The sequence below is a fragment of the Hippoglossus stenolepis genome, chromosome 5 (assembly GCF_022539355.2).
Source record: "Hippoglossus stenolepis isolate QCI-W04-F060 chromosome 5, HSTE1.2, whole genome shotgun sequence".
Taxonomy (NCBI): Eukaryota; Metazoa; Chordata; class Actinopteri; order Pleuronectiformes; family Pleuronectidae; genus Hippoglossus; species Hippoglossus stenolepis.
In genome coordinates this window covers 3643509-3669079 of record NC_061487.1, presented here as the reverse complement: position 1 = coordinate 3669079, position 25571 = coordinate 3643509, and the positions used below count along the sequence as shown (strand labels likewise).

The 25571-nt window shown below is 39.3% G+C and overlaps 1 protein-coding gene across 1 annotated transcript in view; it reads left to right on the top strand.

The window, feature by feature from the left end:
* The window catches only part of cep290 (centrosomal protein 290), a 46666-nt gene continuing 21095 nt past the window's right edge, over positions 1–25571 (top strand). The window contains exons 1-34 of the mRNA XM_035156442.2: positions 1–542; positions 1161–1238; positions 1371–1440; positions 1535–1581; positions 2118–2252; positions 2679–2732; positions 2919–2939; positions 3803–3949; positions 4249–4431; positions 4547–4636; positions 6285–6407; positions 7199–7322; positions 8697–8869; positions 9196–9358; positions 9483–9583; positions 9672–9738; positions 10160–10257; positions 11372–11447; positions 11650–11783; positions 14846–15007; positions 16262–16411; positions 16515–16630; positions 16775–16877; positions 18314–18544; positions 19612–19785; positions 19877–19988; positions 20512–20717; positions 21089–21240; positions 22758–22869; positions 23160–23615; positions 23999–24163; positions 24439–24546; positions 24746–24880; positions 24963–25232. Of these exons, the coding sequence (XP_035012333.2) occupies positions 438–542; positions 1161–1238; positions 1371–1440; positions 1535–1581; positions 2118–2252; positions 2679–2732; positions 2919–2939; positions 3803–3949; positions 4249–4431; positions 4547–4636; positions 6285–6407; positions 7199–7322; positions 8697–8869; positions 9196–9358; positions 9483–9583; positions 9672–9738; positions 10160–10257; positions 11372–11447; positions 11650–11783; positions 14846–15007; positions 16262–16411; positions 16515–16630; positions 16775–16877; positions 18314–18544; positions 19612–19785; positions 19877–19988; positions 20512–20717; positions 21089–21240; positions 22758–22869; positions 23160–23615; positions 23999–24163; positions 24439–24546; positions 24746–24880; positions 24963–25232 (4641 nt within the window). The 5' untranslated portion in view covers positions 1–437. The remainder of the gene's footprint in view (positions 543–1160; positions 1239–1370; positions 1441–1534; positions 1582–2117; positions 2253–2678; positions 2733–2918; positions 2940–3802; positions 3950–4248; positions 4432–4546; positions 4637–6284; positions 6408–7198; positions 7323–8696; positions 8870–9195; positions 9359–9482; positions 9584–9671; positions 9739–10159; positions 10258–11371; positions 11448–11649; positions 11784–14845; positions 15008–16261; positions 16412–16514; positions 16631–16774; positions 16878–18313; positions 18545–19611; positions 19786–19876; positions 19989–20511; positions 20718–21088; positions 21241–22757; positions 22870–23159; positions 23616–23998; positions 24164–24438; positions 24547–24745; positions 24881–24962; positions 25233–25571) is intronic.

The following is a 25571-nucleotide window of genomic DNA, read 5'->3' as shown; positions in this document are numbered from 1 at the left end:
GTGCCTCTACGAGCTACCGCTACCACGGTTTGAGCTTTCCCCTCACTGCCTGGAAGAGTCGGGATGGATGTTTACAGTAGTTTTTTTTTAAAATGTTTTTTCTATCTGTAGCCTCAAGCCTCCGTCGGTTGTGTTAACCTTATCTTACAGAGCCAGCATACAGTACATTAGGCGCTCGGGTTGTAACGTTTAAATGTTATTTAGGTTATTTATGGAAACGAGCGGAGTTGCTTTATCGCTGAACTTCTCGTGACATGTTCTGGAACAATGTGTTTAACGTTGAACATCGTCCCACATTTATGTGGAGCCTCAGCTCCCAGACGCAGACGGTCTATGTGCCCTTACTAGCTAACCAGCTAACAGCTACATCTTGTAGTTAGCTCCGAGCTGTGTGCTCACTTGTTGGGTTAAATCTGTACAAACACGCTGGGACCAAGATGTCAGCTGCTCTTGAGTGGGACAAAGTGACGGGAATTGACCCCGCGACCCTCCTTGACTGTGGTAAAGACCAGGTGGACGAGGTCTTCGACATGTTCATTATGGTAACAGTCCACACTTCCACACGAGTTGTAATTTCACATCACACTTCTCCTCGGATTAACCCTAAACTGCACATGCTTCTCAAACATGCTATGACCTGTTGCTCAAATAAAGACCACGATCCTGCCAACCCCATATCACTGTTCAGGGGGTCATATCTCATTCCTCCTGGCAAGATAGATCCATCAGGTAGTTTGGGTTTGACCTGTCCCCTCCATCTGTGGTCACTGTGTCACACAGCAGCCTTACATCTGCATAAAGCCATCCATGAAGTTATTGCATATGAAAAATGTGAGTGCTGTCTGTCATCTAAACTTCAATGAGTCCATGAAACACTGTCACGTTTTGGTCTAAGCTCTTTACATTTGACTATCCAGATATGATCTGGTGCACTGATGATGAATGGAATGGTTGTTTAATTGAAATGCTTAAAAGTTTGCTCCCTTTTTCTCTAAATCTTAGATGCTGATTCTCTGGTTTCTTTTTTTTTTCTTCTATATTTCCCTTTTTCTTTTCCTGGATAATGGTGTCTGTTTTAGGCTGGGCACATAATGTGCATCACACAATAATAACAACAAATCAATCAATTAAAAAAATCTAACAAATGTTTTCCTTCACAGACACAAGACTGGCAGCTGAAGAATAAAAGTCCTGAGACCATTCTTCATCTCCTTCAAATGTTTCAGGCCATACTCAAGGTGTTTAATTTGGTTATTGCTATATATCGATCTACACCATGTATATCAACAACCATCCTTGCATGCGTATGTATCTCAAGAAGCAATAGTATAAGTTTGACCCAGTGACTTTCTCTCACTCTGCCTGTTAAGATGAAGAATGGGGAACTTGCCGTTTCTGTCCAATTCCTCGAAGACGCCGGGGTAGACCATGCTAAAACTGGTCAGTGCACACAGAAAGTCAAAATGTTTCATATGTTTAATTTAGCTAAGATACATTACCATGTACATTATTGACTGTGACTTCTGCACTATAGTAACTGAACTCCATGCCAAGGTGTTCAGGCTGGAAAAAGAGCGCAAGGTAACACACCACACATGTCTTTCTGCCTGCCGGTTTTGTTTCTCTGTAAAATGTATGTTTGCATTTAGCATGTTACACAATCTACGTTATTCATTGAGCCACTGAGGATGAATGCCACCCCCCATTATACATTTGAAAAGAGAACACATTAATTTGTAATCACACTTCGTGCTGCTTTACTTCCGGCAACAGTGCCAAATCTTTTAGCCAGTCATATTGTGTAACCCTGGCCTCAATGGGATTGGTTGTGGTGACTATAAGACAGCACATAAGAAGATTATAGCTAATTCCTTGTGTGCTCACAGCCATTACTTCTAGTTTCAGCTTGGTAATTAAGGTTTGTATATCATCAGAATTTGCCTTTCCGTGATTTGATTTGCTTTGCAACGAAAAAAGTTAATTCTCGTTAAAGACACTGCAAATGATAGTGTTTGCATGTGGTATCATGGTAAACAGATGGAGGTGAGACTAAGAGGTTTCTTGGGGGGGGTTGTTTGGGTGTTTATAATGTCTTGTCTCCCGTCCATACGGCTCAGCACTCCGGCACCGGGCCAGACACCCGCTTTCTGAGAGATGAGATTCGGCAGCTCGAGACCCAGCTGGCACAAAAGGAGAACGACTTGATCCAGTTGAATAAAGAAATGGTCAAAGAGAAGAAAACCAGCGAGGAGGTATGAGCATGTTACCCACAAGTCCCTTGTTTAGTGTTAGACCATGGATTTGTTGCTGAGTCCTTGGGTGACCTACATCTGTGAATTCGATTTTTGTTGTTGTTGCTTTGTGGTGTTTGTAGAAAGAGTTAGTGCCATTGGGTTACATTCAACTGAACATAATTGTATTACTTATATATTTTTAGAATATATTTTTGATAAGATATTGATTTTAATAAAATTAGAGGCTCATGTATTTATAACATTGCAGTTCTTTGACTAATAAGTGCACTAATCTTACTAGACATTGTTCATTATTGTGAGTTTCCAATGATTAGGTTAATACTCCCAGTTCAAATGGGTGCAACAGCTGTTAAATATGCATCTAGTGTGGTGACATTCTGATGTGTTGATGTATTTTTTTACCCTTTTTCTTATTTGTTCCAGTTGCTCGTGCGAGCAGAGGAGGCTGAGGACGAGGCCAGGAAGCTGAAAAGAGAGGTATGTTAGCTGGCACTGCATCATACACATCTTAAATCTTTCTGAAACAATCTCTCCATTCATCATCTCAGCCTCACTCAATACATAGTGTAACCTATTCATTCTTTACCTACCATTGTTTGTTCACGTTAATGCCTTCTCAAAATCCATCATCTTTTCTCATCTCTTTCTATTCCATTGGGGTAGATTAAAAGGCTTAAGAAGAAGGTAAGAAATATAGGTGGTGTCGTTACATAGTACTTGGTTTCAGTTATTCACAAGCCACAGAATTCTATAGCCCTCTGGAAAAGGTCAGGGAGAGTTTAAGGGGACCAGGGGAGACTGTCAGACAGGTTGAAAACATGTGTCAAATGAGATAAGATTAGATTCAAAGCATAGAGTTAAGTATGAACATAAGACAAACAGAAAATAGGTCAGTGTTTCACTTATATGCAGTAGATGTTTTATAAAATTCTATGCCAGTGTGCATGTATTAAGAGTAACATGAATGTAGTTGTAGTTGTGTGTAGTTTCCTCATGCCCCAGTTTACAGTGACAGTAGATTTCATAGTTAGTCCATTTGAAATGTATAGAAACATTTGAATTGAAGGTTTGTCAAAAAATACAAATACTGTACAAGTGAGACATTTCACTGTTCTCATCCAAAGGCCACTGGCCTGATTTAGCTATCAGCTAATTTTCTATCTGCACTCCTTGGGCAGGTACACAGTAAATCTAAAACCAGATTTTTTGACTGATGGATATTAATTTAAGTGTGTAGTATCTAATAGATTGAATATAATGAGAGCTGAAACAAATTATTATTCCTATCATATTTCAGTCCGGCTAATATTTCCTTGATTAATAGACTAATAGCTTCTGATAAGATGACGAAGGCCAAGATGGCATCTTCAAAAAATAGCTTGTTTTGTCAAATGAATGGTCCAAAACTCCAAGATATTCAGAATTTTGCATTTTGTTGCATACCAATATCTAAATCATAGTATGTTTAGATTACTGTACGACCACAGGGGCATTGGATCCAGTTTCTTGTCTGAGAGTAATCGTGTCCTTACTGTACCACCACACAGAACGAGCAGCTCCACCAGGATGTGGACTTCTATCGTGGAGAGCTGGAGCAGAAAGAGTCTGTCCCTTCCAGAGACGAGAGCGCTGAGACTCAGAGAAAGCTCAACTCTGCCAATCGCCAGCTCTACCAGTGCTTAGAAGACCTTCAGGTACTTGGATATCAATTTTTCTACTATAACAAGTGGTGGATGAGTCCGGTCTTGTAATATTACTATGCTTGAGTCTTTGTGGAATCCAGAATCGGTGTAGTTCCAAAAACATGCAAGATAGGTCTATTTTATTTTAATAATAAATCAATGAATAATAATACATTTTAATACTGTTTTTTTCAGTCTATTTGGCGTTCATCTGTTTTCAAGACATGCTCTTTGTGCGACTGATTTTCAGTATGCAAAGTTATGCATCTACAAATCAAGTTATCCTTTATCTTATTCTTTGTGTCCATTAGCGAGTAGAGGATGAAAACTTGTACCTAAAGACACAGAATGAGCAGATGCAGAAAAGTCTGGAAGAGTCGGTGAGGGAGATGGAGACGATGACAGACGAGTACAACAAGATGAAGATTGTTGTGCAGCAGACCGACTCCATCGTGGACCAGCTCAGGAAAGAGAGGGATCATGCAAAGCTTCAAGTAAAGACCCTTTTCAATAAATTACTTTTTTTGTTCTGTATTAGGTGACCACCCTAAATCTGTGGGTGTGTATGTGTGTGTGGGAATCCCATCTTTTTGTGTGTTTCCTATGCAGGTCAGGGAGTTAACAGATAAGATCCATGCCATGACTGAGGAGGATGACCCAATTATGGCTGCAGTTAATGCCAAAGTGGAAGAGTGGAAGGTGGGTGTCATTAAGAAATGTCTACAGCTCCCAATATCGCACATCTTTTATGTTTTTCTAATTCAATTCACTTTTACTTATGTAGCACCAGATCACAACATACATTATCACAACACACTGTAGAGCCCTTACAATATTATAGAAAACAATCTCTTTAAGCCAGGTGTACGTAAACCATACATGTTATAACAGAGGAGCTAAGTATATTAAAAAGGCCGGATGGCAGGAACTCATGAAAGAATCCCAGAGATCTTTTAATCAACATTTTATGCTTTTCAACCAGGAAATCAGGGTCTTACTGTAGTTCCTGTGTAACAAACCTCACTGGGAAGGGGTTTTCTGAAGCTTAAGGAACTATCTGGGTGATGGTTTTTCCCTAGTGAGTGAAGTCCCCTAAGGCCAATACATTGTGTATACAGATTCAGAGTGAGCAAACACTGCCTGCAATTGTGTCAATGCAGTCACGGTGTAAACCAGAAAGATACTACTTTGGATACTAAGATAAGGGAGAGGACACTTTGTACTTTTCCATCTCTGTGTGTTTCCTTTGCAATATCCGTTCAAACGTCACCTTCACACATATCCCTTTTTACTAAAGTGAACACAGTGCTAGTGCTGGGCTGGTGCTAATGCTGGTTCAACCTGCAAACCTTTTAAGAACCAGTTTGCTTTTCCATGGACTAGAGCCACTGTAGAGCCACGACATTGCGTCACCATATACATGACTGTTGACGTCTCGACACTTCAACTTTATAAATGAACCCACGAACTGGCACTCATGATATTTTCTATTGAGTTATATATATCCATTCATTCATTGAATGCTCACTCAATGCGATAGAAAGAACGGAGCCTGAAATATAAAAAGATCTAATTCAAAGGTAGAGGCAAAAAAAGAATCGCTTCACACTGTCAGAATGTGAGGGAACTTGTTGTATCGGCTGTTCATATTTTAATCATCCAAAACTGAAGGATTATTAAATTCAGAGACAGCTGTGATGTCCTAAATCTATCAAATTTAACAGGATTTTATTTATATGCTTGTGTTTGTACTGGGATGATTCGGTTCCGTCGGTCGATCTAATACTGGACTCAGCTCAGCACAAAGATCCAAGATCATAGATCTATAGATTGTATATCAGCTGATCAGTCATCGAACCCTTGTTTCCTCCTCATTCTTCCATGTGCGTGCATCCATCGTGCAGTGTCACCGCAGTATTTATATATTTAGAGCAATCGGACCGGTTACGTCACACATCAGTGGATCCTAACCTCCACTCGGGTAGGATTTTGAAACAGAAGTTTGAAAGTGAATAGTTCTTCTTTATTTTTGTGAGTAATCTCCAGTGCGCTCTGTGCACTCTGTGGACCTGATGGCACAGTCACATTCACTGCATCAACTTTACACACACTCATCCGTAATTATACACGCACAGTGTTAGAAGATATTATTAAAAACTATTAATGACTTGGCTCTGAAATGCGCAAATTTTATATTTTATAAATCCCAACGTTTGCATGAGAAGTGGCGTGCGCATGTTGCAGGCCCGTTTTGTGCGTACGTAACGGTTATAACTGAGGCCCTTGAACTGTCACAAGTGAGTTTGGCTCTTTTGTTGACCTTCAATTCTGCTGATCTCTTCCTCAGAGGGTGCTCTCTGGGAAGGATGAAGAAATTCTCGCGTACCAGCAGATGATCCGGGATCTCAGGGAAAAGCTGCGTTCAGCCCAACTGGACTTGGACAAAAGCAACATTATAGCCCTGCAGCAGGTCTGGTTTGTTTGTATCTCTTGCTCTCTCTCTTTCTACCTCTCTCCCCTTTCTTTCTCCCTACATAAGTACATACATACAAATATATATATACATAAGATATACATGTATATGTATATATATATATGCATGTGTTTTTTATTTTATTTATTATCATTTTTTATAAAAATAGATAGATAGATGTATATATATTTTATAAAGATATATATATATATATATATATTTTTTTTGTATAGATAGATAGATAGATAGATAGATAGATAGATAGATAGATAGATAGATAGATAGTTAATGATGTAGAAGTGTGTATAGAGTGTATACATATATACTGTATATTGATTGTACATATCCTGATAATCTTGAAGGGCTTGAAACAGCTGTAGTTGGACATTGACATAAAACATACCAATCATATATATGGGTAAAAAAAACCTGTTATTTGACCTATTTCTTGGCGTCATCACAGGAAGTGGTTTTAATGACACAGTTGAACATATAAAGAAAAGCTGCATGACATCTTCCAGCTCTGTCTTTTTTTCCTACTCTCTTTGATTTCTCTTTGTGCCTTGTTATATTTTATGAACCTGTCCTTCCTTCTGCTGCCCTGGGCCAGGTCATATATGAACTCTGTGCTGTAAGTTTCATTTGTCATCTGTCTCTTATCTCCAGCCTCCCCCCTTTTTTCCATTTCATAAACGTCCTTAATGATGAAAGTGCCAATAATTCAGTGTGCCACAGCCACGCTCAGTCACGCACATAAAGTCTCATGATTTTAAATTGTTGCCCTAAAGGCTGTTCAAGAGCGAGATAACCAAATCAAGATGCTGAGCGAGCAGGTGGAGCAGTACACAGGGGACATGGAGAAGCATACCCTGCTCATTGAAGACCTGAAGACGTCCACAAAGAGAGACAGAGGTGGGTGGATTCCTGCTTAATATTCCAGCCCGAAAAACATTCTAAACCAAAAACAGCTGTAATGAAGTCAGCCAATGTTCTGTCTGAAATGATAATAACACTCATTATTTGACTAAGGACTGTCCTTTCTCAATTTTGGACTGCAAACAAATTTGTAGAGAGAATTGAAAGTCTAAGAATTAAACTCCTGTTGACTTAATTTTCTGTCCCCTGGTTCTATTAATGTAAATAAGAACAAGTCCAGTAATTTGTAATTATGTCACACAGAGAAAAAATATAAATAGATAAACAAATAGTTTGTATTTACAGTATATAAATACATATAAATATTTACATATAAATATAGCCATAGTCTAGTATTCATGACCATTCAAAGCGCTTTACAGTGCAGCTTTTTTTTACCCATTCACGCAGACATTCTTACAGTGCATTTATGTACAGCACTTTCTTTATCACTCATGATTCATAATTCACAGCACAAAGGGGCAATTTGGGGCTCAGTGTCTTGCCCACGCAGAATGGGGGGAGACTAGGATCGAACCGCTGACATCCTGGTTAGTGAACGACCCACTCCACATCCTGAGCTGCCCAGTTGAATTAGCCGAGAACACTGCCAAATATTCTCTGTTCTCAGCTTCTCAAATGGAATGCTCTTCTCTGTTTTATGCTGTCGTTGAGTCAATATCTTTGGTTTTATACAAAACTTGGGAATTCTCATGAACATTTTATTAAATATTTTCTAATAATACTTGTGTGTGTGTATATATATATATATATATTTCATTTTAATGTTAACAGATAAATTGTTGATACTTTATGATTTATAATGAGGTAAAAGAGTAATTACAGTTTCACTTGATAAAGAATTTACAAGCATAATTTAACAATTTCTCTATGGTAATGTGTGTCTTTCCTCATAAATCTGTTTTTATATGTATACACATGGATAGAAATAATATAACACAATATCAATATGAGTACTTATTGTGATTCTGTTCTCTGCAGAAATCTGTGTTTTTCTATTAACAAGCTTAAATGACTGTGATGAGGAAGGGATAACTCCTAGGGACGTGTGTCATGGCGTTATTGCCCAACTTTGCATTTTCCTGACCTCCACTGAGCATTTTAGCATATTTCAGTTTATTCTTTTGGTTTTACGGCCCCGCAACTTCACTGTCTGGCACAGTGTCACTGTTAATCGGCATAGTGTCCACTTGCAGCAGGCAGCTGTTAACAGCACTAAAGCTTGCCTGAGTCTGTAACGTTGCTTGTGCTTGTAATTAGGTAAATTAGATCAATTGGAAAATATTCTGCCATCACCAGATGGTCACTGTTGTCTGCAGTTAAAGGAATCATTTATTTTTCTTGTTCCAGGCTTACCCTCAACCACACAGCAGAGGAAGATGGAGGAGCTGAAGTCTAAGCTAGAAGCCGCAGACACCAGAGCAGTGGAAGCAGAGCTTGCCGTAAAGCTGGCAGAAGATCATGCTGAGGAAAAAGACAAAGCACTCATTGAGGCCTCAAACCGCTTGAGCCAGTATGAATCTGTAAGTCTATTGATACCCCATCCTTCCCCTTAGCTTACATCAAAGATGTTTTTAGTCCAAATCAAATTACTTAATACTTAAATTCCCAGAAGCAAAGTTTATGTTTTTTCCCCCCCTTGTCCATTCTCACTTTTAACATTGAAATCACTATGTGACCATGGTGTGATCAACATGCTTTTTGGGTGTACAAGCTAAGTGTTTGTCTTTCACCATGTCCAATCACATTACCAAAAAGCGTATGAGTCGGTAAACAAGGAAATAAAGGAAGTAAGGCCAAGCAAGCTTTTTGAAGGATGAGTAACCACAGCTCCATATCTGTATTACAGGGCACTTATGGCCTGGAATCTGCCATTGCGGAGATCAAAGAGTGTAAGAATCAAATTAGAGTGAGAGATTGTGATGCAGAGGCCATGACCAAAGAGATCAACCAGCTTGAAATGAGAATCAATGACCTCATTGATGAAAATGAGGATCTCAGAGAAAGACTTGGTGAGAATTTTGTTCTTTCTTTTTCTGTTCCCATCTTTCTATCTATTTATACAACACTGATGGACCTAGATTAGTGAAATATATAGTTCTTTAGTTTATTTGTGTCTTTTTCGTAACTCTAAAGGTCTTGGACCAATGCAGGAAGTGGATCTGACAGAATTCAGGAGAGCCAAAGATCTCAGGCGACGTCAGTACAAAGCAGAAAACCAAGTCCTAACCAAAGAGGTAAAGTGGAACTACAGTAGTTAGAAAACCACAATTTTTTTCTTAGATCCCTTAATGTCACTGCTTGATTTTTTTTTTTTACCTCTAGATTGAACGGCTTGAAGAGGAAAGACTGGAACTCAAGAAACAAGTTAGACGCATGGTGAAGGATGGAGGTGATGCACAAATCATGGAACAAAACAACACATCGTTTTGCCTTAATTTTACCCTAAAATAAAAAAGAGATCAAGATTTTTACTATCAATAGTTTTATTTGAGTGTATTTTGATATATCACTTAATCACTTTTGTTAACATTGCGAAATAGGGCATTTTTCAACTTTCTTCTTGATTTCTCAGAGAATAATTCCTACATCTAGATGAAAAAAAATCTGGCAATTTGATGCAGATCCGAATAAAAATCTAGATCTAGTGAATTAGATTTGGCCTCATATGAGGAACCTTGGGTCTTACTTATGGTATTTGCTTTGCTGAGTGCCCTTCTAGTTGTTTTAGAAGGGTTTAACAGACATACTATTAGTCCATATTAATATTTTCCTGCTTCTTATATGTTAGTCACAATCTGTTGTTTCTGCAGGGATCGCACCATCAAAGTCACTTCTGGAGGAAGACATCAGGCCCAGCAGAAGGGCACCACAAAGCAGCTCCCACACAGATGAAGAGATCAGACGCAAGGTAAGCTCCTGACTCCAAACACACACACACATGCATAGTCGTGTCTCCATGACTTCAGAGGGCATTAGATCGACAATTGTTTTTACTCTTTTACTTTTATTTATATAGTGGAAACCTGATATAGGGATCAACCGTTTATATGGATTAAATTGCTTAGGACAGAATTGTCATATACAAATGCTGTTTAAATAATTCACTTAGAGTGATCAAGTAATACGCTTACAGTGTTCATTTCGGGTCTTTTCATACATGTTTGGACCGTAAAAAAAGTTTATATTTTTTTACAGTTTTTACCAGCTCTGTCAGTAATTTACTGCTTCTGTCTGTGTCTGCACACTGCCAACCAAATCGAGCCAAACCGAGCGCGATCTGCCATCTCCTCCGGCTCTCTTTACATTGCCTAAGTTAGCAAATTCTGTTGTTTCCCAGTCTGATGTGTCCGATGACACTGTTTGTGTGTTTGAGTGCATGTGTGTGTCAACGCGCGAGAGAGGGGAAGAAAGCGAGCTGAATTATGAAAGAGCAGCTATGAAGAAAGATTTTACTTATTTAAGAAAAGTACTGATCATAATGTGGTGATCAGTGTTGATGCTGTGGCGTCATTTCAAGCAAATCAATGTTTAAGCAAAACCGAGTCATTGTGTCAGTGCACAATGTGATGTCACCATTATCTTAAAAAACACCGTTACCTTTCCCTCAAGTTCTGGGACTATCATACAGAAGTTACACAATTTGGTTATAGTTATCAACCGCTTATAGTGATCAATTTGACATCGATTTTTGCAGAACATATTGTAAATTACATAATGTTTACAACTCACTTACATTTTAAGGAAAACAGTAGAGTGTCCTGTGTTGCATACATTTAAGGGTTTGAAAAACAGGGAGCTTCTCAGACATTTATTAAAAGATATAGAGCATCTCAGTTTTTAAATAAAACTAACTGACAAGCAATTTGACAATCAATGAATCAGATATTAAATCAGCTACATCAGAGTTTACTCTTACTTAAACAAGTTTTTTACCCCCAAAGTACACTTGTATATGAAACAGACCTATAAATGTTTGAGCATCACAATTTTAACATTTTTAATGATTTCACTTTTGTTTGCAGAATGAGTACCTAGAAAAAGAACTGAGCAAAAAGGAGCAAGAGCTGGGAATCAATAAGTCCCAGTTTCAAGTCAAATGTAAGTACAGGCCTGCTATGCATCTGAAGTTGAAAAGGTTATTTTGAAAGTTGAGTCAGTTCAATGACTGTGTCTGTGTAATAACATTACCCTTGAATATGTTTCGAGGGTATCTTTTTTGAAAGTAAAAATGTGTAGGTAGATTAAATACCCTAGTGGCCACAGTGTGGCTGATATTGTTCATTCATGTACGAACTTATAGTGGAAGAACTGTCGAGAGTGAAACAAGATCTTGAGGCTGTGCTAAAAGACGTCCTCCAAGCCATGAGGATTAATCAAGAGTCAGCTCCATCTGATGGTGCCATCGATATTGCCAATCTGGAAAGGGTAGCTAATGTAAGTATGTCCCTTGCACTACATCTAATGCTAAATATCACATTTATCCATTTTAGATATTTTCCTTGGACTTTTCTAGCAGAGTCAACCACAGATTCTATTTGCAAGCCTGTTACCTGCTATTATCTCTCATTCAAAACTGGACTTGACCCAACCTGTCTAGTCCTGCGACTATTCATAATGGTAATCAAACACAGCAGCCCAGTCCTTAAACACTCATACAGACTGTTTTTATGTAGAGCTAGCATGATGTCTGGTCTCACCTTATCTGCCATTTTGTATGATGCACTGTCCCATTAAGATGTGCGAAGTACTTGGACCCACTGTTGAGGTCATGCAACGTGACACAAAGTTTTGAGGAACCTCTGAATTACATCTCTGCTCAATGCAGATTATGTGGTGGTTTTGTTGGCTTGATCAAAGCATGACCTTTAGGTTTTCAGCCAAGTGTAGTAGGGATGAGAGTCCGCACACCCAAATGAGAAGGAATCTCTAGGTCTTGTCAACGAGTCAGGGGAGGGTGAAATGGGAGATAGACAGGCAGCTGAGTGCACCATCAGCAGACATTGTACTGGACCAATAGTGGAAATAGGGAGCTTAGCCAGAAAGCAAATCTTTCAATTTAGGAGGAAACCTTTGTTCCCACTCTCCCTTATGGTCATGAGCTTTTGAAACTGACCAAAAGAATAAGATCCTTAATACAAGCGGTGGAAATTAGTTTCCTCCATAAAAGTGTCAGGGCAAGTTGGAGTATAGCCGAATAGAAACCAGGTACCCCACTCAAGAACTCACTGGAGGGATAATAAATACGCCTCAGGATTCCATACGAGGACCTGAAAAAGTTTGCTGGGGAAAGGGACATCTGGAATACTGCTTAGTCTGCTGCCATGACCTGGCCCTTGATAAGAGGAAGAAAATAGATGGATGGATGAATGGACAGATGCATCGATTCTCAGATTGCGAATGAAACTGTGGGATAAACAATAAAAAATTATTATGGCAACTAATCAGACTTGATAAATTAAAATGCCCTTTTACTGTTTTCTGCTTTATTTCTTTTCATTGACATGTTCATCTCAAGTAAGTCTGAAATTAGTGCTCTGAATTAATTTAAACATATTTTTATACATCTCACACATCATTTTGCTAAGATAAGTGTCATATATCTGTGGTACCCAACCCAGTGCACGACTATTATCTGATTTTAACTTTGACTTTTAAAGGTTCAGTGTGTAGAATGTAGTGACATCTAGTGGTGAAGTGTCATATTGCAGCTGAATACCCCTCACTTCACCCTCCCCTTCAAAACATGAAAGAGAACCTGTGGTAACCTTTATTTGACAAAAGGTGTTTAGTTTGTCCAGTTTTGACTACTGTAAAAAAATGGTGTCCTCAGTAGAGAGAACCCGCTCCCGTGTATTTAAGTATTTAAATATAAAGGGCCCATTCTAGGGTAAAAAAAAACAACAATTGGTACAATTTAGATGATTACACACTAGTAAAAACATCACATCAAGTGTTGATATTTATTTTTATTTAATAACAATGTATATATCCCATTATTTTATTCAGCTTGTTCAGCGTCAGTAAATGTGTTTTCACTGTTAGGCTGTAACACAAAATCAGGTCATTCAGTATGTGTTTATATATTCAACCGTGACACTAAACTTCCACAGGTTCTCTATCCAGCTTAAAGTTTTGGCAGTTGACATTTTGACATAATGGCATATCATTTAAATGCATGTTTGTGCAATTAAAAATTTACCTCAAGGATATTATTGTAATGAGATGAAAAAAGAGATACACAATCCTCATCCCCATGAAAAATTCGGAGCGTACCAGTCGTATGACACATATCTAGCCTCTTTATCCAATAAGCCATTAGTCTGCCTTATTAAAGCAGAATGGGGAAATTATTATGGATTTACAAATCCACAGTTTCATTCAGCCCTTTTTTTTTGAGCCACAGTTGGGGGCTGATGAAAATGTTCCCACATTGCCGACTTGAATGTGTCAAGGGGTCTGCAATCTCAAGGATATCAGTATCACCCATCTTGAGCTAATTAAACTAGTTTAACTTCTATCCTAGGCCTGATTGAACTAGTACAGTCACATTACACATGCAGTTAGAAAACAATCAAATCTGTGTAATGTGTATCCATCTATTGTCCTCCACTTATGTGGTCCAAGTATGGTATCCCAGACGTCCCTCTCCCAAGCCATACTTTCCAGGCACAGAGCAGGCATCCGGACTTGATGCCCGAACCACTTCAACTGTCCCCTTTCAAGGTGAAGGAGCAGCGGTTCTACTCAGAGCTACTCCGGATGTCTAACCTCCTCACCCTATTTCTAAGGCTGAGCCCAGACACCTGACAGACTCATTACTCATTACCGCCACTTGCATTCTTGATCTTGTTCTTTCGGTCGTTACCCAGTGCTGGAGACCATAGGTGTGATGTGTAATATTTACAGAATAATCAGCTTGCCCTAACTTTAAACTTAATATTAAACTTGTGATTTATATTTGTTATAAAGTTAATTGTAAAATTCTAATTTGTTTTGTTATTGTTCGCAGTGGCAGTGGGGGAGTATTACGCTTCAATACAGTGCTTTTACAGTTAGATTTGCTGCGTTGAAAACAATGGGCATACTCCCCTCCCAAGTATTTCAGTTTCTTGGTGAGGCAGAGGGCTGGTCACATAGCAACTAAACAACAAATTTGGTAAGGCAGAAAAAAGTTGAGAGCTGTGTGACTTTTGGTGGATCATGGTGCACTGTGAAAGTACAAGTACAGTATCTTTTTGACATTTATTTCACCCTCCTGGGAACAGCATCAGACCTGTTTAGCACAAGAGGAAGTAGCGAGAAATACCCACAATCACAACTAGTGATATTAATGTGATATTTGCTGTCAGTGGTGTAAACAGTAAGTGAATATGATAGTGGAGGAGCTGTGATGCGGACACTTCAAATGATCCTTTCTATTTCACAAACGGGATTTATTTATCATCCAATATTTACGTTTGTTTCAATTGAGATTCAACTGTCATCTTCTTCCACAGGCAATAGATGTCAACATGAGTGGGCAGTCTGAGTCAACCCTGCACCTCAAGCCCCAAATACATCAGCTCTTAGGAAGAAACGTAGAACTGAGGCGGGAACTGAAATTGGCCCGGGAGGAGGCCACAAGCAGCTTTGGTCAGCTCGCCAGAGCAAAAGAAAAGGTACATCCAGGGCCACACACAGACATTTTAGGGGGAGGGGCAGGTGCTCAATTGGGGAAAAAAGGGCACCCTGATCATAATTATTTATTTAAATAAAGTTATACACAGTAGCGCATCTTTTAACTACACATTTATTAATTCAAGTACCCATATAAACAGGATGTTTAATATTCAACAGAGTACTACAAAATTATTAGTTCACACAAAAAATATGCATTCTCTATTTCTACATTAAGTTTCTATATAGTAGCCCATGTACAATAAGGACAGGGTGCTGGGTATGCATTGCCCCTCTGGTGCTTTTCATTTCATAACAGGCACAAACAAAGTTGAGGCTTTCAAACACTATTGTTAGCTGACACTAAACATAGCCTTGCTGCTCGATTCACATGCGTGAATTGTGGTGGCTCAAGTTTCTCTTGCAACACACCATAAATATAATTTGACAGGTTTTTCAAAGTCAAGCCGCCATTTTCAAAGCCAACTCCAAATGCTTTCAACTGTGTGTCGCAACTCTCTTTTCCAAATCCAAAGCATGAATATTTCACATGAAAGTAGTTAACCACGCACATGGTGCGTGAAGATTGATAGAGACGGTGTACAATCTCTGAGAGCAATTAGCATAGCTGGAACATTTCTTTTGAGAGTCAGTGTTCTCTGTGTTTTACATGTGTTGCTTCTGTTTCCTATAATAGTAGAGATGGGGTAAACAAACTTTTCATCTTGCATTCAGTTTCAATGCAACACAACTGAGGAGTATTTTTTGATCCAGACCACAAATCAGCCAAATGTTTGTTGGATCTCTTCTCTTAGAATCTGAAAGCCTTGTCATGTATCAAAGGGTTTCATTTAGGCAGCTATCAAGCTCATCTTGAAGTTCTTATTCTGTTATACTACTTTGCGTTTTTTGTGTGTCTTTTGTCTGCCCCCATATCTCCTTGCTCCTCGCTTGCTCTTGGATACTGTTTTACATTTTATTCTCATTTCTCGGTTTATTAGTTTGCTTGGCTTTAGTGATTTATGTTTCACATAAATTTATTTGAATGGAACTTGCATTTTTATGACAACCACCTGATGCCTACAATACTGTTTGTCTTTGTTTGAAGGACAAACAGTATTATAGGCATCAGGTGGTTGACAATGACTCATGCTTAGCAGTTTGGAGTAATTAACTTATTATGTAACTGCTGTTATGTACAAATTACATTAACAGAAATGGGTATTAAGGTAAAAAAAATAATCTGTGCTTCTCAGGTGAGACAACTGGAAGGTGAATTGGAGCTGCTTAGGAAGTCAGGATGCAGTGGACTAGTTCTCCGACCTCTGAACCTCCCTGAGGACCTGGAGCCCAGTAGCACTGAGGTCATCAGTTCCTTAAATGAGTATGTTGTTCGAATTCTTCAGGTCAGTGTTGCCATCTTCTGAAGACCTGCACGAAAAATACCTAAAATATAAATCAACTACATCTCTCAACTCTCAATTAAATAATAATATTTCAATGAATCAGGAGCTCAACAACAAGGAGGAACAAAGCAAGAAACTTGAAGCAACATTGGAGGAATACAAAGAGAAATTTGCTGTTATCAGCCACCAACAGGGACTCCTCTATAAAGAATACCTGAGGTGGGTTACAAGAAAGTTTCTCACAAGTTAATGAGGTTTGTGACCTGAAGTGCAAAATTTGAAATAGTCTTTTATTAGGGGCCAGGCGGCTGTGCTGCCAGTCCCTTTTTATCAGTGTTTTTATTGTGTGTTTTTATCACTCAGTGAAAAGGCTGAGTGGCAGAAGGAAAAACAGACATTTGAAGATGTGAAGGACAAACTAGAGGAACAGAAGCAGGTGGACGCTGTTAAAATCCAAGAGTTCAACGTAAGTCAGACCAAAACAATTTTAAAGGGGACATAGCATGCCCATTTTACCACAAGTTGATATGGTTCCTTGGGGTCTTAATGAAATGTCTGTAACATACTTTGGTCAAAATACCACAAGGATCATTTAAAACAGCACCCTTTTTACCCTGTATAAAACAGCCCTCCACAGAGCGACCTGTTTTGAGTGCCTGTTCCTTTAAATGCTAATGAGCCAGCTCCCCCCTCCCCCCTCTCCCCCCATGATTTTAAACGATATAAATTACATATTTTATATGATATAAATTATCAAATATGCATCCCATACTTTGTATTCCCTTCTGTTGTCCTGGAGTTTTAATTTTCCCAATCACATAATTAAATGTCCCCTCTGCCCCTCACTACAAGCACACAAGCAGACAGACAGAGAGAGAAAGAGAGGGGTGGGGGGCTATGAAGACCATCATTTACCCCCGAACCCCGACATTCAACGGGTACAACAACAAGCGGAGAAAGCAGAATCGCGGGCTGACCTTATATATACAGTCTATGGGGCTGACCAGCGGAGAAATGCACGTCCCGTGTGAACAGCCAGGCGGCTGCGCGCGAGAACGGCGCTGCGCTGCCTCGCAGCGCGCCCGCGTCCGTGTTACCCGTGGTGCCGCTGCCGCGCTGCCTCCGGTGTAAACCCGGCGTAATGAGTGTGGGGGACAGGGGGACAGGGGGATGAGGTGGGGGGTGGGCCAAGACCATGTAGGGAGACTTCCAGTACCTTGTTACGACACAAAACCCAGGAAGCTCAATCGAGTCGCTCAAGCATGACGTTTCTGACTTAGAGGAACCATAACAAAACGCGCGAGTGTTTTTTTCCCAGAGTTTTTGGGTTGGTAGACATGCCAGATACCCACATTAACGTGTAGAAGCACTAACAAAGTGGAATTTGCATGCTATGTCCCCTTTAATGACACTTAAAGGCTGCAAGGTGAACTGCATTTATGTGTCTCTTACACATAAAGTGCTTTACAGTCTGAAATATTCACACGCACACACATACACATATGAAAACACTTAAAAACCTGCAATATGGAACTGAATGTATTACAGATAAATCTCTCCCATTCTCTTATGTCCATGTTGTTGTGTGTCCGTCGGATGTTTTTTTCTAACTTGCTGAACATGAAAAACGTATAGCGGGAACAAACCAGTGACCTGTCTTCCAGTTAAAATATGACGAGACCCCTGATAATCTAGGACGGCACAGAATACCTTTCGAGAAGAATGATTTGAGTTTTGACCTTTGGTGTCTACATATGGTTTTTTTTAAAGCCTTTGTAAAAGCAGTGAAAGATATACTGCTGTGCCTCACTTTGCTTATCTTACCTCGTGTTGACTCCCCCATTGAAATTTCACGGTGGATCAAACCGTTTCATTGGTGCATGTATCTATTTCAACCATCAGGAGTTGTTAGACACGCTTGAAAAGGATCCAGAGGAAGTCCGGAGACAATTAAGCGAAGCGTTGCGAAAGTTGACTGTGCTGAAGGTGAATGAGAAGAAACTGACACGGCGCTACACCACCCTGCTGGAGCAGGAACAGCACTTGCGCAAGGAGAACAACAAGCTACAGGATGACAGCATCCACATGCAGGCTTCTGTCACTCAGAGGATAGGCTACCTGCAGAGATACAAGGTACAGAGAATCAAGAAAAAACAATCTCATAACCAAACAAATTGACCTAATACTGAAACCAATTGTCACATAATCTATCCAGAGTTGAAGAACAATTTTCTCTATTTTTTTTAAAGTGAAGCAGCCAGTTTTATCCAAAGATAATGTGTTAAGTGAAAGTATGTGGTGTTTTGTCTTAAATAACTTCCTCTAATGACAGATAACTTATTGAATAAAAAAAATGTGCAGGTGCAAAAGATGAATAAAAGGCCAGTGGAAAAAAACTGCATTTATCATAGTTGACTGAGCCTTATATTATTTTCATACTGGATAATAAAATGTAAACGACTTCTGTTATACAGAAATTATAATATTGGTCAACTTGGGGCCATTAGAACTATTGGTCATGATAAACTTTGAGTTACCACCTTGGCTTTAGAGATTTGGAAAATTTAGACTCTAATTTAGGGTGACCACAAATCAAGTTAAGCCGAGAACATTTCAATTAGAGCCCGATCAATAATTAGTTTACAGATAACATCAGCTGATACGAACCAGACATATTGGTATTGGCATTTATGTTTCCCAATACAAAAACTTTTATCTTACAGAATAAACTATGCAGAAAAGATGAGCATTTACATTTTACGTACAAATATTATGTTTATTTTCTTAATTCACGTTATAAATATTTTGTTGTATTTGTTTTTTATTTATTGTTATTTAAGTTCATGGTTTAACTGTAAAATATCTAGCCTCAGTTACATTCCTATAAAAGTTTTTGAGTAAGACATCATAGGAATCATAATTTTTTTATATTTTGGCTGATATATTAAAATTTAAATTTAAATGTTTCACTCCCTAATACTGGCATCGGCATCTGCCCCAGTATCCATATTAGTCGGCTCTAATTTCAATGACCTGTCACAGACCAAAGGCTGCTGACAATCTTTGTAGATTTTGTGGTAAATATTGTCAATTTTTAAAAGGAATGTAGAAGTAACACTCCTTTTAAACATCACAAGCAAAGGTTGCATTTGGCATCAGCCATTATTACCAACATACACTGCTCTTTGTTTTGTCCATAGGAAATGGCTTCATATCAGATAGCTGCACTGCAAAAGGCCTTGGATGATAGTGTGCCCTCATCAAACCTGGAGAAGGCTAACAAACAGTACACAGAACTCACAGTCAAGTACAGAGACATGCTGCAGAGGGACAGCTGCCTCATACAGAGAACCACCAATCTCGAACATTTGGAGGTATTAAAACATGGCAGTCATTACATATTCAATATACTTACATTTGTAGTTGAATAATAGTAAAGATATTTCTCTTTTTTTCCTGCCTCAGAGTGAGAATGAGTCTCTCCGGGAGCAAATCTCTGCCATGAATAAAGAGCTGGAGATCACTAAGGAGAAAATGAATACGTTGGAGCAAGCATGGGAGAACATCAGTTCAACTGGTAAAAGGAGGATAGTGCTCATTATATTAAGTTCAGCCATTTTTATTTAATTGAATGTCTTTATTTTGTGTTTTTTTAAATGTCGTTTAGTGAAAATCAACACAGCATTAGAGCGCTGACGCAAATGCGCTGTGTGTAATGTGTGAGCGAAGAGGAGAATATAACATTTTCTTGCTGTGTCTGCAGCAAATCTGCAGCATGGCTACATCATTTCCTTCCTGTGGGTTTCAGAGGAAAATGTGTAGTCTTTTACAAAACGACGTTCTGGCCATTATTCTTATCAACATACAGTCGGATAAAATTTCAATATTCCTGTCTTTAAAAAAGTATATTCAGTAAAATGTCGTCATAAACAAATATGTCCATCAGAACTCCTACAAATATAATTTGGTCAGCATCGGCTGCATCAGCAGCGTTTAATTTGGACTAAGAATAGGTCTTAATTGCTTTGATGCAATATAAGAATTGTTTAGCTCAACTCCCAGCCATGATATCTCTAATGATGTTTTCTACTTAATATCAGGAGGTGAAAATGGTATGGATAAGGCAAGCAAGGCATTGGCCAACAATGAAATGGTATCTACTGCCAGACGAATCACCACTCTTGAGATGAAGGAGCTGAACGAGAGGCAGAGAGCGGAGCATGCCCACAAAATGTTTGAACATGTGAGGAGTTCCCTCAGACAAATGGAAGAGCGCAACTTAGAGCTGGAGTCCAAGTTTGCAGAGGTAAGGGGATTCAAGAAAGAAGACTGATGACTTTCTCTCACACGCAAGGGGGTCAATGTGATTGTTTTTTCAATAAATTGTGCTTGATGTTAAAGGCCACAAAGTTCCCGCATACTCCCAGAAACACAGTCTTATGATAAAGATATCATTTGTTTTGGTTTGTACAAATGAAGAGTAATTTTTATGCGATAGTGTGATGGGAAGAATTTATTTAATTATTTCATCATTTTGGTTTATAAATTCCAAAAACAACAATGCTACTCTGCTTCGACAGTGTCTGTGCCAAATTCTTATTCGCTAAGAGCATGTTTTCCAAGAATTTGTAATTCCAAGAATCTTATCAAGCAATAATAATATATTTTTTTCCTCAGTTGACCCGCATGAACGTAGACGCCCAGAGGATCGAGCGGGAGCTGAGAGATGAGCTGTCAGACAGCATCAGTAAAGCTGTGAGCGATGCTGACAGAGCAAGGATCACAGAGCTGGAGAAGGCCGAGGCCGAGCTCCACATCGAGGTTTCTAAGTAAGTTTAAGAATCTGCAGGCCTGAGATAAATGAGATAAATGTTCTCATGAGATTGAAGTGGCAGTGGTAGAATAATGTTGGAAATATGTGAATGGTATGAGCATAGATGTTTTGTAAGGTCATGGCAGGGGAATGAAGAATTGGTGTGTTAATGAAACGGGCTGTAAAAGATGAGCTTGTCCAGGTCACATCAGGAGAATATCTCCAATGTGTCTCAAGTGACCACTTGATCTCACCTGTCATTACCCTGCATGTGTGTATGTGTATGGACATATTCTTTTACCTAACTTAGCGGGTTTACTCCTTTGGGGGATATCTCCAACTTTTGAAACTGATCGGTAAAAAACTAGAGCATGGTCCACAAACTTTTTTAAAGATATCTCCATAGATAATAAAGACAATATAAAGTTTATCAGATATTGATCATACCTCTGCATTCTTTAGGACTTAAAGACATGACCTTAATGTTATCTAGATCAGAAAATAATTTATGACAACATGGTAGATAAGATATCATGTTATCACAATGAAGTCAGAAAATGCCATTTATTGGAGTAATGTATTAACTTTTTAATATAGATAGAGACACAATGTATATCTTATTTAGATTAAATGCTCTATTGTCATCATATGGTATAATTACATCATGATGACATCATCATGAAATGGAATTATTACATCTGCCAAGGAGGTTGGGGGCAGAATCCAATATTTTACTTTCTTTAACAATGCGAGATGGAAAGTTGTTTCAGAGAATTATGAGGGAATCTTGATGAAATCTAAAGATGGGTATATTGTTAATGTGTTTGTATGTGTTGGTGGGTCTCTGCGTGCACTTGTGTGTCTGCGTTTGTGAGAGAGTTGTTTTGTGGGCACAATGAAATCAATGGATGTGAAACACTGTAGTGTTCATTATGAATCCAGAGGACGTCAGCTGAGTAGATGGTTCTTCAGTGTGGTGCAGGACACATTTGTGCCTCTATGTTATATGATTACAACACTGCTTGATATACAATATTTCTCCTCAGATACTCTACCATTCCTGACAATAATCCATCAATTCATTTACCTTCCATTATGCTACAACGTGTTTATTCAAATATATGCTGCAAATACCCTTATCTTTCTGATGTTCTCCATTACACATGGCATGTATTGCACTTCTGTCCGGCCTGGGAGAGGGATCCCTCACATGTGGTTCTCTCTGAGGTTTCTACGTTCTCTTTACCCTGTTAAAAGGGTTTTTTTGTTGAGGCTTAAGGGAAGAGGATGTCACACCCTGTTAAAGCCCTATGAGACAAATTGTGAATATGGGCTATACAAATTTGATTTGATTTATATGTCACCATTCTTCTAATTTAATTTAATTGTATGGTTGGAAGCTGTGACACTTGCCTTTGCACTCCTGTAAGTGTTGTGTGCCAGTTTAAGTGCCAGTAAAGACATTAGGGCTAATTTTACATTTCGTTAGTATGTAATATGTGTGTTTTGTTTTTTTTCTCTTTTTTTGCACAGGCTTCAAGAGGTGTCTGAAGTGGCTGTGATGCAGGCGTCTGCTCTGCAAGCCAGACAACAGTCCAATCAGAGGGAGGTAGAAGTTCTGAGGAGACAAATAATGGACTTCCAGGTAATTGTTTTAAAAAAAAAAAAAAATTATTCAAACAAAGTGTTTACTCTTGCCGGTCAAGTCAGCAGCTTGGATTAAGTTTATGTAAAATCTCTAATCTACTTTAAATTAATTGACTTCAGTTTGAGTATTTTAGGTACTTAAGAATGTGTGAGAATATAGGTATATTTGTATACTTAAGGAATCCAAACACACACAAACCTGTTTGTGTAGCAAACTGTAAATACTGTACATTAGTATTTGTGAGTTGTGTGAAAACCTTGGTCTTCAGTGTTGTCTCTGTCCCTCAGTCACAGTCAGATGAGAAAGCCCTCATTGCGAAGCTCCACCAGCACATTGTGGCTCTGCAGCTGAGTGAGTCAGCCGCCTTTGCCAAACTGGAGGCTACCACCTCTCACATTCAGAAGTTGGAGGCCTACAAGCTGCGTTCTGAACAGCGGCTGGATGCCAGTGAGCGCACTCTGTTCCTCGCCCGCCAGGAGGGCAGAAATCGCTCCAAGCACCTGCGGCAGACCATCCAATCGCTACGGAGGCAGTTTGCCGGAGCGCTGCCGCTCCCCCAGCAGGAAAAGTTCTCTGTGACCATGATGAACCTCCAAGAGGACAGAGCGAAAGCCCAGGAGGAAAAGAGGAAGGCGGAGAAGGAGAGGAGAAGAGCAGAGGGCAGGGCTGAGGAGCTGGAACTGAGGATTCGAGGGCTGGAGGAGCTCATCTCCACACTGAAGGATGTGAAAGGAGCCCAGAAGGTCAGTTTAGAAAAATGTTGTATGTGTAGACACAAAGCGGTCGTCCTCTAACCAGAAGGTCAGCGGTTCGATCCAAGTCTTCCTAATCTGCATGCCTAAGGGACCTTGGGCAAGATACTGAACCCCAAATTGACCCTCATAGAAAAAAAAGTGCTGCCTATAGATTCAATGTACTGTATAAATGTGTGTGTGAATGGGAGAATGGAGAAAAAAATCTACTGTAAAGAGCTTTGAGTGGTCATAAAGACTAGAAAAGTGCTATATAAATAGAGACCATTTACAAATATTAATACTAACAAATTATGTTATAGCATAATAATACAATTACTTGAAATTGGAAGAATAACATTTGGGACTTCTTACCCACAACTTCATTCAAACAGATAACTGAATGGCACAAGAAGATGGAGGAAGCTCGTCTGCAGGAGCTGCGCAAAGGTAGAGAACTGATGGTCCAGAAGGAGGAGATCAGGTACCTGAAGAACCTTGTGGAGCAGCAGGAGCGAAACGTCCGGACTCTGGAAGAGGATAATGTGCAGCAAAACACGGTGAGAGGAAAAACAACTGTGACTATTTTTACACACGCTTAAAAATGTAATACCTAGAAATAGACAAATCTGTCTGTTATTATTTTCATAATGAGTTATAATCAGGTTTTTTCAGTTGGATGAATGTGGCATGACTCAATTACAAAGATTGGGCAAAAGTGTCGCCATTGAAACCACACTTGTTAAGGAGCTTTTCAGTACATATGTGTATCAGCAGTAATGTAGTATACAAGGCTGATGTCAAGGTGAAGTAGAAAACTCTTTTTCATCTCAAGCTTCAAGAAGAACAGCAGCTCATGTGGGATCAGCGAGAGGTGGAGCTGCAGCGCCAAGTGGATCAGTATGAGAAACACCAAGATGAAATTGTGAGCAGTGTGAAAAAGGTAAGCTACTGTTTACGGCGGTTGACAAAGAAATAGGTAAAAAAATAATGGCAAATACAATACATGATTATTCAGAGATGGACTGGTTTTCCAGCTCTTTCTCAGTTTTTTTAATAAGTCATAAAGCTTGGATTTAGTCTAGTGATAAATTAATTATATTTACAAATAATGTAATGACATTTGTTTTGGTTGTTTGCAGTTTGATGAAGGTACCGGCTCCCTACCAGACCCCAGTCTACCTCTTGCTCATCAGTTAGACTTTGCTCTGGGTAAAATCCGAGAGCATGTCCGCACCATCTTGGACACACAGGCCACCTGCAAAAGTTTGGATGAGGTATAGTACTCCATCCCTCCTCATAAGTATTCCTTCCATGTCAAGCCCATCGTATATTGTTTGAATTATCCTTCACATGCAGAAGTTGAAAGAGAAAGCAGAGGCACTGTGGAAGGCAGAACAGAACATTGTGTCCAGGGATAAAGTCATCAATGAGCTGCGTCTTCGGCTCCCGGCTGCTGCCAACAGAGAACGCCTCCTTGCTGACCTCGCCAAGCACGAGGAGGGCCAGTCGGACTGTCAGCCTGCCCTCAAGCTGGCTCAGCAGGCCATTAAAGACCTCCAGGGTCGACTTGACAAGAAGGAGGACGTATTAAAGAAATACCAGAACCAGTTGGCTCAAGCCAGAGAGGTACAGTGATGCAAGTAGAAGTGCCGGGCGTGCAGTGATTCTTAATTCAACAAATCCCCTCTATTAATCCTCAAGTGACTCCTGTGTGGTGTTTAAAAGTGTCCGCAGTGTGTTGCAGTGGTTAGTACTGTCACTTCACAGCATGAAGATACTCCGGCTTCCTCCTACAGTCCAAAGACATACAGCTTAGGTTAATAGGGGACCCCTAATTTCTCGTAGGTGTGAATGTGAGTGTGAATTTATGTCAACCCTGCCATACACAGGCGTACCTCTTTAAGCCTTGTAAAATGATTTAAATGAAACCATGTGAGATGTTTAGAGGGAGAAATTCTCAGAACT